We start from the raw sequence: 16,989 nt of genomic DNA, 5'->3' as shown, positions 1-16,989 counted from the left end.
GCCCCTAGGAGGCTGCCCAAACTGCCTATACTATAATCTGCTACTGAGTACTTATCCTATATCAAGTGACCACACCTCACCAAGGACCCCCGTAGTGGGTAGGTTGTGAGTTTCTCTATTCAGTATTATAGGAGCCTCAATGTAAGTCATGTTGGAATGAATAGAGAAATTTTGAGTAATTTTAACCCTATATAGTCTATAGGGTTAAACAACCAGTATTTGGATTATCTCAATCCCAGCTGTTGGTGCAGGAGTACAGTTGTCACACACAATGGGTCTCCGTAGCGATTGCACTGGCTCTGCTTCTGAGCCTGTGTGATTGTTAAGACATGTTAAGACATGCAAAAAACATGTTTCCTGACAGGGTTCATTACAATTTACTGCATGTACCTGACACAATTATATTGGTGGTTATGGTATTTTAAAATATTACAGATATATTACAGAAATACTGAGTAGTTGCAGAAATTATTGTATTCGGTTCAAATCCACATGATCCTTTTGATTATGATTACTAATTTGCCACAGTTATCATGTGAAATATAATGTATTTCTGCTGGTAGTTCTCCTTCAAGATGTTGTTTTGATCATATATTTTGGTTAAACAAATAACAAAATGGATAGATTATAACTATAGATTCTGAACTTTGCTAATAACCCACTCGGCGCTTTACTATACGACACAGCGCATGGGCATTAGCATAATAGGGGATCCATGCAGAGTGCCATCCCCGCCTCCCTCCCTCCACCCTCCCTTCTTTGCTCCTGAGAGCAGGTGACATCACCAAGCTTTCGGGAGCATTAGAGCATGCGCATCGCCGGCTCACATGGCGGCTGAGCCTTCTATCGCGAGACTTCGGCGGTCTCCTTGCCAAAGTCTCGCATAGCAGCCTCCATGCGATAGCATGTGCAGCCTCCATGCGAGCCGGCAATACGCATGCTCTAATGCTCCTGAGGGCTTGGTGACGTCACCGGCTCTCAGGATCAAAGAAGGGAGGTTGGGGGCAGGCGGGGACGGCAGACTGCCTACCTCCCCTAGTATGCAAATGCCCAAGTGCTGTAATGTAGAGTCAAGCGCCGAATGGGTTATTAGCAATGTTCAGAATCTATAGTTATTATCCATCCATTTCATTATATGTTTAACCAAAATATATGCCTACACCAGCTCATCTCGCCTTATGTGCAGGTGATTGTGGGTCATAATGACCATTTCAAAGTGGTAGATTTCCTTTAAACCTTGGATTACAACCATGTGGAACCCCAGTAAATTTTGCATTTTAGCTATCCCAAGGCTTACTACATGTTACCCCACTTCTCAAAGAGTGTTTATATTTGTATTTCAAGCTCTGGATCCTTAAAACTTCACATATATTTTCTATGACAACAAGGGTTTATTGTAAATAGTTACTGAAAAGATGTTTTTTTCTAATTAATAAAAGGCTTAAGTTGAGCATGTGTTAAAGATTTACAATAAATGGGTTTCAAACCCATTTATTTAAAATAATTAATGCATGTCCAAAAAAGTCAACATTTCACCTGTTATTAATCATAGGAGATAGTTCAGAAATATTTGTCTGTTGATTAATATATTGAGTTTATTGTATATGTTAACTGCACTAGACATAACTGTATTATGTGACATTGTTGGTAGATAAAGCAGCCCTATACACACAATAACAATATACCGAAATATGCAGTCAACCTTCACAGTAAAACTGAAATTATTTCATACTAACCACTGCTAATGAATTGACCCATGCCTATGTAAAGAGACAAGTCTCTGCTGCTATACTTTCAACAATTCTTTATCTCCTGTAAAAGTTACATGACATTTATAGCAATGTTACATTCACATCAATGTAACAGAAGATGAATTGTTGTTAATTATGGCCTCCATTAGGATAAGACTCCAACAATAACTTAATTTCAAAAGTTCCATCGCATTTCCCGATTTTAACAATTGCATTAGCAAGAGAAAGAGAAATATAATGTACTTTTAATGCTATGTTTAATAACCCAAAACACTCTATCATTTGACTTTTGCTGGCAGTATAAAAGGTGCTGTTAAATATAATTAAACCCTAAATGAGATTTTCCTGCTAGCAGGCTGGCTTTAATAAAATACATTGTAGGGACAGGTTTCAATTACCAGACTACTTCTTCGAATAGGAATTTAACATAAACTGAAAAAAAAATTGATGTTGGGAATTTTGGAAAAGTCTTCCATTTTGGGATTTCCTGAAAGGATTTAAACATTTTACTATGGCTTTCGGTGGGACATATGTATCATAAGTCTGGCTTTTTCTGTCTGTTTTTTTAGACTTTATTTTGGCTTTCCTGCTTGTCAGATGTACCTTAACAGTTTTTCTTTATTTATACATGTGTTGTTTGGTCTGTAGCAAATTTGTGAGTTTTTAAAACAAAAGTCGCAAAAAGTCTTCAAAAGTCACAGACATTTCCCCAAATGTTCTCTACACCTGGTCAGGGGCAGAAATACAGCAAAAATGTGCAACTTTTTTGCAACTTTTTAAAAAAGATTAAGATGATAACTCAAGGAACACTGCAGGAAACCAGACAATGGCAAACTTTGAAAGAAGACAGTTTTAGGCACAAAAAAAGTCACTAATGAGCACAAGAACCATGAAAAGTCTCAAGAATTAAAGAAAAAGGCAAACTAAAAGCTTGATACATGTGCCCAGTGTTTGTCACTGTCATAATGGGAACATACTGACTCATTGATACATGTGCCCCAGTGTGTCACTGTCATAATGGGAACATACTGACTGCTCAGAGACAAAAAATGTCTCAAACAGTAGTATAAGAAATCAGACAACAGGGTACATATATATTAAGTCTGGCTGTGTATGGCTGCCTTTTTCTGTTTGGCTTTTGTTCTGGTCATATGTACCTCAGTGGTTTTCCTTATTAATACATCTGTTGTTTGAGGAGTTTCCACATCAAAAAGTTGAAGTTGTGGTAAAAAATCCCCCCCAACGTTGTTCGTTTTGGCCGATGGTTTGGAATTTGCAACAGTTGTATGACCCATGATAAAATTGTGGTATTTTTTTAATCACAAAATCTGCCGCTTTATCATGCATTTTTATGAATCCAACACTACTGAGGTGCACACCTAATGTGACATCTAGTCTATGACTTTAGAAAGAGAAATAAGTAATACTTGCCTATTTCTTCAAATTATTTGAGTCAATTATATAACTGTTACTTATTACTTAAATGCAGAGATTTTACCCATGGCCAGAGAAAGCTGTTGTGGCATTTAAATTTTTAAGACTCTAAAATTACATCAAGCATATCTCTATCCTTTTTCTGTAAGTGCTATGAATCACCCTAATGCTCTGCTTAGAACAGGTACTCTTTCTTATTAATTATACTGTATGAAGTGAATCACAAGTGTCACAAGAGGTGGTCAGTCAATCGCTGCTTTCCGTGCACATAAGAAGATTGGTTAAAAACAATACGTTCCAAATTAAATTGAGCTATTGGCAGAAAGAAGAGAGGAGACCTTGACCTTAGGGGACCCAGCTATTATCATTCACATGTGAGTACAGAAAAAACTGTTAAGGAGCATTCTTAGCATTTCTCATCAGCAACAATCCAAGATGAATGAATGAACGAACAAACCAGCTTTGTATAGCTTGTTTATCGATAAAGGTGAAATGTAGCAAATTAAAAGGTGCTGTTATGACTTGGGGCATAGAAATCTCAGGCAAACCCTGTCTAAAAAGCCATTTGGCTGCAGCAATATCTTCCTTACAGGTATGATGTCCTATACTATAACTTACATTCACTCATATTATTTAATTGATTTTCTTTGACATTACTCATTCTATGTCTGCCTAAAAGGCTTTATAACTATATTATTGTCCTTTTTTCCTGTTATACTCGCCTCATTCTCCATTTCACCTCTCTGCTGATAGAAACTGTCAGACAAACCTTTGCAAAGTAAGCGATTGCTCACATTGAACTTCAACTACAAGACAAATTGCACCACTTCAGCTTCATCGCATTTGCCCCACGAGAGAGATGCCATCATTTAATGCCGCCGAGGAAAAAGTGCTTAGTAAGGAGGAGAAAAGAAAAAGACTAGCACTTTCTGCACCAAACACATATCACTTGGACACTTGATCTGGTATAAAAAAGTCTTTTTTTTTTTCTTTTGCATTCTGTAAAAATAAAAGCTATTTATGGGAGTCAGTACAACACAGTTGCTGTTAGAAAAATACTTAAGTACTTAGAGTTAATGGAGTAGTTGGCACCACAATATTACAACAATGTACCCCATGTAAAAACAAGTGCACACGTTTCCAGCTCACCCTGTATGCCTATGCGTCATACAGACACTTGGCCATGTTAATAGGCTGCAAATATCTGCCCAGTCTTGCAGTCTATGGCTAGATTGTGAATATACAGACACATTTCACATCTTCTCAATGTAAGAGATTAAATCTTCTTTGAGACTGTGCCATCTTCACCCATGGGATAAACACAATTTTCACAATTTCTTTCAGGGAGTAAAGGAAAATTTTGACCCCTGTGTAATCCTAAAAATATTTGCCTCCTCTTATATGTCTTCTTTGTCTGCTCATGTTTCTTGGCCAGATATTTGGGGGCTGAGCAGCTCTCCCTTTGGATATTTCAGTCTCAGAGCTTGACTTGCGTCCTCGCGGGTCACACCTGCACTCCTCGCCCATGCATTTGTATAACTTGAGCACGTAAGGTCTGAATGCCACTTAGAATAGTTTTCTGATGTTCCACAGAAGTTATTCCTAGACTCATGACATCCCTGCAACAAGATGAAAAAGAGATTTACACAACTACTGATTTGCTGGTTATAATGCAAGTATTGATGATACAAATCCAATTCATATAAAGTTAAGACGCTGGGAAAATGTAAATACAGGTAAAAAAAAGGATGCAAAGATTTGTAAGTCTCAGATCCACATTATCTTCCAGGTAAAGAGTTACACAAAAATATGGCTTTCCAAAATCTGTTTGCAAAACCATCAAATCCCACTGTATGCATGTAAATCAGAAAAAGACATGTATCAATGGTATATTTTGTGTATGTCTTTACAGTAGTTTAGCATTTATACGACAAAAAACAGCAGATATGGCATTATTTAATTTTCTTAAAACTTCTATTGCATCAACTTCAAAAATGTGATAATTGGGTCATTAGTGTTGCAGCAATACAAATAATATGATTTTTATTTTTGAACATAAGGATTTTTAATTTGAGGAACATTTAATTTTATAAAAAACCTTATAATCCCTTTCTTTGAGGCTTCCATTGTCCTGCACCACCGCCTGTAGGTGCTGTACCTTGCTGTGTTTGTTTAGAGAGGCAGGCACTTCCATCCAACTAATGGACATGGGATATGCATTAAATATAATGTTGTAGCTGGCGTGTGGCAGTGGATCAATGGGCATCCCTCCCTTTGTAAACACACAGAGGCATGGCACTGACGGACGGCAGAGTGGGACAGCAGGAGAAGGTAAGCGTAATTTTTTTTTTTTGTTTTGATCGTGTCCCTGGCCATATATCACCACTAGTATGCAAATAAGGACTCTAGATTATCATGGCTAATACAGAATGAGAACATACTTATAACAAATAAATTAACCAATTTGAAGTTTAGCCACACTACCAAGTATACACAGTAGGTAAAAATAAGTATTAAACACCAAGTTAATAAAATCCTAAACATGCTCTTGACATTAAATTCTTACCACAGGTCAATAATGGTGTGTCAAATCCATACTGACAACACTTCAAACCATAGATGTCCATCAATTAAATTATGAGTAATAATAGGAATAGACACAGGAAAAAAACATTAAAGGAAATCTATCATTATATTTTAATATAATTAAACTACACATACTTGCCTCTAGCTGTCTTCTCCTCAATCCTGGCCTTGGTCTTCGTTAATGTTTACAAGTTTTGATGTAAAAAAAAAAGAGTTATAAAAAGCAGCTACACAGCAGAGGATGTGATCTCCAGTGTTCTAGGCTGTTAATTATTCATACCTCTTGCGTGATGTCAGTTGAAGAGGGAGGAGACATCATGCGAGAGGCATGAATTCATTCTTCTTGTGCGGTAGATATCTCCCTCTCCCATGTTGGAGAGGGAGGTGATGTCACTTGAGAGGTGTGGATACTTAACAGCCCGTAGCACTTTACATTGCCTCGGTCGCTCTGTAGATGCTTTTTATAACTCTTTTTATTACAGTGATCCTGGCATGTCAACATTAAAGAAGACATGCGCTGAGATCGAGGAGAAGATAGAGGCAAGTATATGTATGTTAATTTTACTAAAATATAATGGTAGATTTCCTTTAAGTAGTTTGCTTGGCTTCTCTACAGGCTAAGGCCTCACGCACTTAAAATGTTTTCCTATTTTGTCTTTTCTTTCCTTTTAGCTTTTCCAAATTCATTAAAGCATTTGCGCCAGTATTCTGTTGGACTTTGCACTAGAAACTGCTTGCACATGTATTTAAGAAGTGTCCACAACGCATTTGTGTCATGGCTGCACTATACCTGCTGTGCCAAAAATTTCTGCCAACAAAGGGGCAGAGTCAGACTGTGCTCCACATTTATTTCCGTGACTCAACAGAATTGTGTTGAATGCTCTTTGTTAAAAGTGCACCAAAAAAAGTTGGTGCACATTTTCCGAGCAGTGCAGGGTGCACGGTATTAATGCAGATCGTGCACCACTTTTCTTGAATCTGCACACTCCTCAGGTAAAATGCACTTAGTGCACTACTTTTGATAAATGTGGGCCACTGTGTCGTCAGTATTTTATAGCTCCTGAGCCATATGTCTGCAAAAGCAGTCTGCATGTTTTCTGTTTGTAATTTGTTTTTGCAAATGAATGGGCAAAAAATACAGAATGCTGGTAAGTGATCTCAGTAGCTTGTCCAAATCCCTTTGAGAGTCACATGATTTTGTTACCTAGCAACTGATTTACAGTTATAGATAGCACACAGATGGTATTGCATCAGTATTTTTTAAGTTTTCATGGGAGGGCAAAACCCAAAACATGGCTAAGAATAAGACCTGAGGTTTTTTCTCAGGGGCAATGGGCTCATACTTAGCCCTGTGAAAACAACAGCCACATGTATGAATCCATTAAATGACATTAAAATGTAAGGTTCCCACAAATACAAAGATTCAAAAATGGAACACAGAAACATGTTTGTGCAAGAGACCTTAGACGGAGGTTGTTAACATTGTATTAATTAATATAATTAACACTACATAGATTAACTTTTCTTAAATAGCATTGCTTTGGGAAGTAACACATTGGGGCAGATTTATCCAGCAGTCTGAAAGTCAGAATATTTCTAGTTGCCCATGGCAACCAATCACAGCTCAGCTTTCATTTAACCAGTGCTCATGAATATTTTAAAAGGGAGCTGTGATTGGTTGCCATGGGCAACTAGAAATATTCTGACTTTCAGCTGGATAAATCTTCCCCATTATTCTCTTACAGATTTTCAGTCCCAAAGAGAATAGAATTTTATATACCATATATGCTCAAGTATAAGCCAACCCGAGTATAAGCCAAGGCACCAACTTTTACCAACACATGTCTCACCCTAGGCTTATGCTGGAGTCAATGGGGAAAACCTATTGACTCCAGTATAAGCCTAGGGTGAGAAATGCATTGGTCACAGCCTTCCCAGTATATAGCCAGCCAGCCCAATGTAGTGTATAGCCTGCCAGCCCCCTTTAGAATATAGCCTTCTAGCCCCCTGTAGTATATAGCCTTACAGCCTCCTGTAGTATATAGCCTACCTGTCCACTGTAGTATATAACCTGCCAGTCCAATAGTATATAGCAAGCCAGCCCCCCAGTAGTGTATAGCTTGCCTTCCCATGTAGTGTTTAGTCTGCAAGACCCCTGTAGTATATAGCCTGCCTGCCCCCTGTAGTATATAGCCAGCCCCCCTGTAGTATATAGCTTGACAGCCCCTTGTAGTATATAGCCATCCCCCCTTAATATATAGCCTGCCAGTCCTTTGTAGTGTATAACCTGCCAGCCCCCCTGTAGTATATAGCCTGTCATCCCCATAGTATATAGCAAGTCTGTCCCCCTGTAGTATATAGCTTTCCTACCCCCTGTAGTATATAGTCTGCAAGTCACCTGTAGTATATAGCCTGCCTGCCCCCAGTAGTATATAGCCAGTTCCCTGTAGTATATGGCCTGACAGCCCCTTGTATTATATAGAATGCCCCCCTTTAGTATATAGACTGCCTGCCCCCTGTAGTATATAGCCAGCCCCCCTGTAGTATATAGCTTGACAGCCCCATGTAGTATATAGCCAGCCCCCCTTAATATATAGCCTGCCAGCCCCCTGTAGTGTATAACCTGCCAGCCCCCTGTAGTATATAGCCTGTCATCCCCATAGTATATAGCAAGCCTGTCCCCCTGTAGTATATAGCTTTCCTATCCCCTGTAGTATATAGTCTGCAAGTCACCTGTAGTATATAGCCTGCCTGCCCCCAGTAGTATATAGCCAGCTCCCTGTAGTATATAGCCTGACAGCCCCTTGTATTATATAGAATGCCCCCCTTTAGCATATAGCCTGCCAGCCCTCTGTAGTGTATAGCCTGCCAGCTCTCTTTAGTATTTAGCCTGCCAGCCCCTTAAAGTATATAGCCAGCGCCCTTGAGTATATAGCCTGCCAGCCCCCTGTAGTGTATAGCCTGCCAGCCCCCTGTAGTGTATAGCCTACCATCCTCCTGTAGTATATAGCCTGCCAAACCTGTAGTGTATAGACTGCCAGCCCCCTGTAGTATATAGCATGTCCATAAAAAATAAACTAAGTATTCACCATTCCGATGCCCCAGCAAGCTCCTCTTCTTTTTTCATGTGCACCATTTTTTCATTGCTATTGTTCACCAGCTCTATCATTCAACAGATTCTTATAGTATGAACATTTTTTATATAATTATAAAATGGAACTTACTGAACTGTCATTCTGGCCACTGACTCCAGATAGCAATACCCTGCTGCTGTAAAGTTATCCTTGTATCTCTCCATTTCAATGGCCTCCAGCCATTCTCCAACTGAACTAAATGAAGGGAATGATGTAAAGGTCCGCTCAATTAATGGAATGGAAGTGCTCAGTGATCTACAATGAAACATTAATTGAACAGTTAGGTTTGGGAACCAACACATTTATAGATTATTTTTGTATTGTCTTGTAAAGTTATATTCATCAAAATATCCCAATAAATCACAAAACGCCATAAAAAGGTCAATAAATCTTCTATGTATCTCAGGTATAGAGCATTTGTAACACACAAACTGCAATGATACATACATATCTTAACCCCTTAACGACCAGGTCCTTTTTAATTTTTGTGTTTTAATTTTTCAATCCCCACCTTTAAAAATCCATAACTGTTTTTATTTTTCCATGTAGAGAGCTTTATGTGACAGCTTGTTTTCTGCATAACAAATTGAACTTCATAAAGACAGTATTTAATATTCCATGTGCTGTAAAAAAATGTATGGAACATTATGTAACAACCTACAGTAACGCCATGCATAATACTGCAAACACCAACCACTAACACCCTGTATAAAGCAACAAACACCAACCAGTAACACCCTACATAATACTGCAGACACCAGTAACATCCTGCATAAAGCAATAAACACCAGTAACATCCTGCATAATACTTCAAACACCAGTAACACCCTGCATAAAGTAGTAAACACCAGTAACAACTTACAATATACTGCAAAGACCAGTAACATCCTGCATAAAGCAGTAAACACCAGTAACATCCTGCATAATACTGCAAACACCAGTAACACCCTGCATAAAGCAGTAAACACCAGTAACAACTTACAATATACTGCAAACACCAGTAACATCCTGCATAATACTGCAAACACCAGTAACACCCTGCATAAAGCAGTAAAGACCAGTAACTCCTTGCAAAATACTGCAATCACCAGTATCACCCTGCATAAAGCAGTACAACACCCACAAGTAATGCCAGCAATCAATGCTGGGAAATATAGCAATTACATGTTCAGTTTACAATCACTTTCATTCAACCATAGATGCCTGCATTGTTCATAACCCTCCATGGTAACATAGCATACCAGTTACCCTGTAACAACACATGATAATAAATCTACAAATCTAAATAAAAGCTTCTCTACCATAAATATACTAAGAGAGGAGCAATGAAGTGAATGCAATGTAACGCAATAGCGGCATGACAAGGGGTTAAATTGGAGCTATCTAAGGGGTTAGGTGAAGGTCAGAGATGGGAGGGGGAGATGTTTACAGTAAGTCTGGAGCAGTCACGTACAGGGGAGGGTTTGGGAATATTTGTAAATATACTGACACGAGGTTGTGTCAGTCTGTCACTGGAATCTGGGGAGAAAAGAACAATTTTATATCGGTGAGCTCAGTGACTTAGCGCTCAGCGTCCGATATATCGGACGCTGAGCTGATGCCGGTTTGGCTCAAGATCTGAGCCGAACCGGCATCGGGAAAGACGGGGTGCCGGCTGTGACTGATACCCGGCACCCCAGTGTAACACCCGCGATCGGAGTTGTCTCCGATCGCGGGTGCTTAACCCGTTAAATGCCGCGGTCAGCGCGACCGCGGCATCTAACATGTATCTGGGGGGTCTTTCCCCCACGATCGGCCCCCCCAAACCGTTTTCGGGGTGCGCCGATCGTTGCTATAGTAACTCTGGGGTCCGATCTGGACCCCAGAGTTACCTGCAAGAATTGCCAGTAAGATGGCGTCTGTGACGTCATCTTACTGGCACAGTGCCAGCCTATGCAAGTGTATAGGCTGACACTGATAATACTCTGCAATACATCAGTATTGCAGAATATTATCATGAAGAAGCAATCAGAAGATTGCTTCTTCATGTCCCATGGTATAAAAGTGAAAAAGTAAAAAAAAAAATGTTATTCAATAAAAAAATAAAGTAATAAATCACTAAAAATGCCCAAAACCCCCAAAACATATAAAGAGACATATAACTAAAAAAAAAGTCTAAATCATAACACAAACCCCACATATATAGTATCACCGCGTCCGTAACAACCCGCAGAATAAAAGTAAATCATTATTGTACCCCCACGATAAACGCCGTAAAAAAAAACTGCTATAAACCTTCCAAAAATTACGATTTTTAGCTATTCAATCCCACAAAAAATGCTATAAAATGCGATCAAAAAACCATGTGTACTCCGACATGATACTGGTGCAAAGTACAACATGTCGCGCAAAAAACAAGCCATCAACCAGCTCCGTAGCCAAAAAAGTAACAATGTTATGCCACTTGGAAGACGGCAATACATAAATGATAGATTTTTCCCCACATTAGGGTTTTGTTTGACAAATTTAGTAAAACGTAAGAAAATATATTCAAGTCTGGTATCCCCGTAATCGTATCAACCCATAGAATAAAGATAACATGATTATTAGTCTATACGGTGAACACCAAAAAAAAAAAGAGTAAAAAATCCAGTACAGAATTGATGCTTTTCTACTCCTGCCCTCAAAAAAAGTTCCTAAATTTTCAACAATAGGTGATACCAACCCCAAAATGGTAACAATGGAAAAAGCATCTCATCCCGCAAAAAAAATGGCATCACATGGCCCCAATAACGCAAAAGCGAAAATTTTATAGCCTTCAAAAGGGGCCAATGAGGAAACTAAAATCCTGGCAGCTGCAGGGCGCTCCTTCCCTTCTGCGTCTCGCTGTGCGCCCATAAAACAAGTAACGGCCACATGTGGGGGGTCTTTGTACTCAGGAGAAATTGCAGAACAAATTGTATGGTGGGTTTTCTCTTTTTATATTTTGGAAATGTGTAAATTTTAGTGCTAAATGAACGTATAAGGGAACAATTTGACCATTCTAAATTTCACCTCCATTTTGATTCAATTACTATGAAGATCTCAAGGGGTTAACAATCTTCGTAAATGCTGTTTCTGATAGCTTGAGGGGTGCAGATTTGAAAATGGGTTGGTTATATACGGGGGTTTTGATGCTAAATATGTAAAATTTCATTCCAAACTGTATTTATCCCCAAAATAGTCAATTCTGAAAATCCGGAAAAGCGATATTCTTTTTGTAAGCCACGTGACATCAAAATAAATTATCCAGACATATCAAAAATTTTGAAAATGTAAAGTAGACAAATGGGAAATGTTATTCAGCAACTTATTTAGGTGGTAAATCTATCTGCCTGGAAACGCAATGATTTTGAATTTCGAAAATGGCAAATTTTTCAAAAAATGTATCATATTTTCTTTATTTTTGTAAATAAACGCAAAACTTATCAGCCAAAATTTACCACTAAAATGAAGTACAACATGTGGGGAAAAAACAATCTCAGAATCGTTTTGATAAGTAACAGTGTTCAAAAGTTATAACCATATAAAGCGACGCAGGTCAGAATCCAAAAAATCGGGCTGAGCCTTAACCTGCAAAATGGCTGCGTCCTTAAGGGGTTAATGAGTGAAAGGGGGGTTTGGGGTTGGGTTTCCACAGCGGTAATTTTAAGTCCCAAAGTCATGTCCATCAGCTTAATTGCAGGGTAAAACAGTTGCCTCTTTTGCTGGTTTATGCTACTCAGAAAGCTTATGGTCATTTAATTATACTGAGAGGGGGCATTATTATTACTTTAAAATAAGCAAATTACCACCCATATCATATAGGAATATATGATGAATATGGTTGTGCTATAGAAAGTTGAGTTCTCTGAAGTATTTTTTTTATTGTAGTTGCAACTAAAATTCATGGTCATGAAAACTTAAAAGGTGTTTTGGGGCATTCTTTCAATAAATAATAGCTTGTAGAAATGTTACACGAAAGGAGTCAAGGAATAGGAACAGTTACCCAACAAAATAATACACATAAAAATAAGGGTAACGTATTATGATTTATAAGCTACTTGTATATGTGAATGTTATTGTTGTATTACTTACTTTGGTGACCTCAGTTTATGAACTGACTTTCTTTCTATTTATCATTATGTTTATATTTATCTATCATTTCCAGCCATAATGTTTCTGTGGTGACCTCAATGAAAGGACAAAACTAGCAATTTATACCCAATTCAACTTAGTATTCAAAAGTAGATATTTTTCATCTTTATGAAAGAAAAGAAGATGACCTGCCAGCTCTATTTAAATGTCTGTTTTAGTAAATGCTTATATTCCACATTAAATTAAAATATAGCAAAATAAAGTACATGCCTATAACTATTTGTTGATTGGTTTTGCCTATGGATGTCTGAATAAACTGACAACATTAATTGGACTGTGTCATACAGTGTAGAAACACACTGTTGTCAAATTTATTAAGAAATTTTCTGTAGTACCATATTTTTTGGACTGAAAGACACACTTTTTAGCATGAAAATATCTTGCTAAAAAGTTCCTGTGTCTTATAGAGTGAAGGTCAGGAGGATCCAGCACTGTGAGACCCTCCTGACCACTGTAATGGATATCGGATGATGCCCTGACAAAGCACTTCATCCATTCTCCCAGAGAGGAGTCTCCACACTGCTCTCTCCCTCTGCCTACAGGACCTGCAGTGATGTCAGAGTCATGTGACTAATCTCATGCTTCTTACATCACCACATACTGCTGAGAGTGGGGACATGCTGTACTGGGACAGGGTAAGAAGAAGGGGGAAAGAGGGTAAAGAGGGGAAGGAGTTCTGTGTGTGTATAGTAGTTCCCAATGTGTTTCTTATTTGTGTAAAGCAGAGCTGTGTATGTATTAATGGTAGAGTAGTTCCCACTGTGTTCCTTATATGTGTATAGCAGAGCTGTGTGTGTCTTCATGTGTAGAGTAGTTTACTGTGTGTTCCTTATTTGTGTATAGTAGAGCTGTGTATGTATTAATGTGTAGAGTAGTTCCCAGTGTGTTCCTTATATGTGTATTGCTAATCTGTGTATGTAAATGTGTGGATGTAGCAGAATTGTGAGTAAATGCATGGATGAAGCAGGGCTGTGTATGTAAATGTATGGATAATGCAGAGCTGTGTGTGTAACTTTATGGATGAAGCAGAGCTGTGTGTGTAAATGTATGGATGAAGCAGAGCTGTATGTATAAATATATGGATGAAGCAGAGCTGTGTGCGTAAATGTATGGATGAAACAGAGCTGTGTGTATAAATGCATGGATGTAGCAGATCTGTGTGTACTGTGCTTTAGTGTGACCAACAGGGATATTTTAATTGGTGCAAAATATATTTTTCCTCTTTTGGAAGCCTAAATCTGGGGTGTGTCCTATAGTAAGAAGCGTATTATAGTCCAAAAATATGGAAATCACAAAATAATGCCACAATGCCAAAAAGGAGCTTTAGAGTTGTTTTTTTACTTAGTAAAGAAATATTTACACATTTGAAATCATAATTTTACAAAAATAATGTTTATCCTATTTGAAAGAATTGTAATATTTTTGATAATATTTTTCCTTTATTTCTATATACAAAAATTATGATACACAGCACAGAAACATCTCCTTTCTGTTGTGTGTGTTGCAAAAGAGAAAGGATCATGACCTTTGACTGTAATCTCTCCTTCTATTCATTCACTAGTGACACAGGCAGCAGATAGGACTACATTTTTTTTTATCATTTACCAATTGGAGTGAGGGGTCTTATGATGGTCCACTATAATGTAGAATAGGTTTTATTGTTTTGGTTCAAATTTGAAGAATATGTGATCGTCTTTACTTGTAGACAAAGGTGTTGCCACCTGTATCACCACTGCCCACCTTGAACTATAGGCATAATTGTATGTCACAAATATTGATCCAAATCATGAAAGGAAGAAAACTCCCTAAGGAGAATTTGACATCAAAGGCGGCCTCTACAGGTGTGTGGTGACTTAAAGGGGTATACTCATCTGGGCATTCAAGTTTAATTTAATTCATCAACCATATATTCACATTTCTTCAGTTGCATGAAATTAAAAAAATGTAGCTGTGTGAAGAAAACTTCTCATCATTACAGAGTAGGGAGCTAATTTGGGTACATGTAAGGCTATCATAGATGTAGGCTAGAAAAGGGGAATACATTGATGCAAACACATCACAACAGCTCTGTCCACAGTTTGGTTTGGATAGTATTATGCACTATGTAAAAAAGTTTCCTGAAGGTCAAGCTTGATGTAAATGAGGCAGCCTTACAAGGAAATTGAAAGGTAAAGTTTTCCTTATCCAAACCTGGAAAACATATTTGCATATTTTCTTCCCAGACAATAGTCTAGACTATAAAAAAGTTGTTTGGCAAAAAACAAAAAAAATGCAAATGGTAGCTTACTTCTAATCTTTTCTCCTAACCTGTTTTACAGTAAGCTACTTTTTAAAATATAATGATACCCTTTCCATTTGACACTGTGGACAGCCATCTTAAAGGGGTTGGCCACTTTACCTCATGTTTTGTGTAATGTGTGTAAGTGTTGGGGGCAGGATATTAGGTAAATTACCAATATAAATCTACTTCTCTACTGTTTTCTTCATATATAATGTAGATCTCCTGGTTAAGAAATGTTTTTTTTCATCATCAGCTAACATTCACGTATATAAAATGGCTGGAGATAGAGAGATCATATGATCTTTAACTACCCATGACCAATCTACCTTCCAGGACAAAAAGATTGTATTTATGAGGATTATATATATGTTCTGTAAGGGCAGATTGGTCCTGGACAGTTGCCCTCCATCTGAATTTTATGTCCATTTTATGGACAGGAATGCCAGTTGGTTAAGGTTAACGAAACTTAAGGCATTTACACTCATCCAGAGATGCTTTTATATTTTACAGGCAATCCTTATACTGAGTCTCAGGCTTTGAACGCAGGGTATTTGTGGTATCGAAGGCAGCAAAATAGTGCTACAGATAGAAATTTAATTGTAAGGATTTTCATAGCCTAAAAATCTCAGCAGCAACCTTCTGTTTTAAAGGCACAAAATACTATGTCAAAATTATTCATTACATGAACCCTTGCAGTAGCAGGTTTTTTCGGGTTTTAACATTTCTGTTTTGTTTACCCTCAAAGCTATATCGGGGTTTGTTATCTGCAGGACAATTTGTACTTCCTAGTGGCATCTTTTGATTTTGTGCCATATCTTGGGGAGCTGAAAAAAAAAACAAATGGGTGAAATTGGCAAATAAAATACAGTAGCAGCACAATCTTTTGAGCTGTGTTTTTATTTTGCGTTTTGATTAACAATTCCCCTTTAATCTGTCAATATTATCATGGAGATACCAAATGTATAAAGTTTTGTAATGACTAAACTCCTTAAATACAAAAACTTGATTTTCCATAATTTGACATTTGTCTTTTTAATATTTAATTATACAGAACTGGGTAAGGTTTCATTTTATGTTGGATGAGATTGAATTTTAATTAATAACCATTTGCCAACTGTACAACCTTTTTATTCAATTTTTATTGCATTTTTAGGGATGAAAAATAACAAATAACTAGATTTTTAGAGCATTTATATGACATCATTTATTTACATAAGTATTCTAGCATTCTAAGGAAGGGGATGATTTTCATTGTTACTTTTTTAATACACCTTTTTGGCACCTTTTTGTTTACTTGAACCCTAAGGACTCTGATCACTTATGCAATACACTTATGCAATACAATTCTTTCTTAAGTCTCAAACACTATTTTTAAGTATTTGTTTGACAAAAATGCATAAAAATGTTCATATTTGTAAAGTAACATTTTACAATATTTCGGTGTCCGGTTATATAAAGATATTGTGGTATAATGATATCATATTGTATGCTTTTTTATCATTTTAATTTTTATAACTTTATTTAGCAACTTTTCTCTCTGCAACCAGCAGCCTTATTTGTGAATCTTCAGTAAATTTTAAGCTTGTTGGTAGAGATTTTACTGCTTTCCCTCCTCTCTACATAGACATTCTAAATGATCTGACACCAC

General features: G+C 37.5%; 1 protein-coding gene across 1 annotated transcript in view; it reads right to left on the bottom strand.

The window, feature by feature from the left end:
• Nucleotides 1–1,104: 1,104 nt before the first annotated feature.
• EPHA10 (EPH receptor A10) overlaps nt 1,105–16,989 on the bottom strand; it is a 461,510-nt gene continuing 445,625 nt past the window's right edge. The window contains exons 16-17 of the mRNA XM_072136754.1: nt 8,996–9,160; nt 1,105–4,804 (exon numbers count right to left, since the gene is read on the bottom strand). Of these exons, the coding sequence (XP_071992855.1) occupies nt 4,690–4,804; nt 8,996–9,160 (280 nt within the window). The 3' untranslated portion in view covers nt 1,105–4,689. The remainder of the gene's footprint in view (nt 4,805–8,995; nt 9,161–16,989) is intronic.

This window comes from Engystomops pustulosus, chromosome 2, assembly GCF_040894005.1.
Source record: "Engystomops pustulosus chromosome 2, aEngPut4.maternal, whole genome shotgun sequence".
In the NCBI taxonomy this organism is placed as follows: Eukaryota; Metazoa; Chordata; class Amphibia; order Anura; family Leptodactylidae; genus Engystomops; species Engystomops pustulosus.
This window is presented reverse-complemented; position numbering and strand designations above follow the sequence as displayed.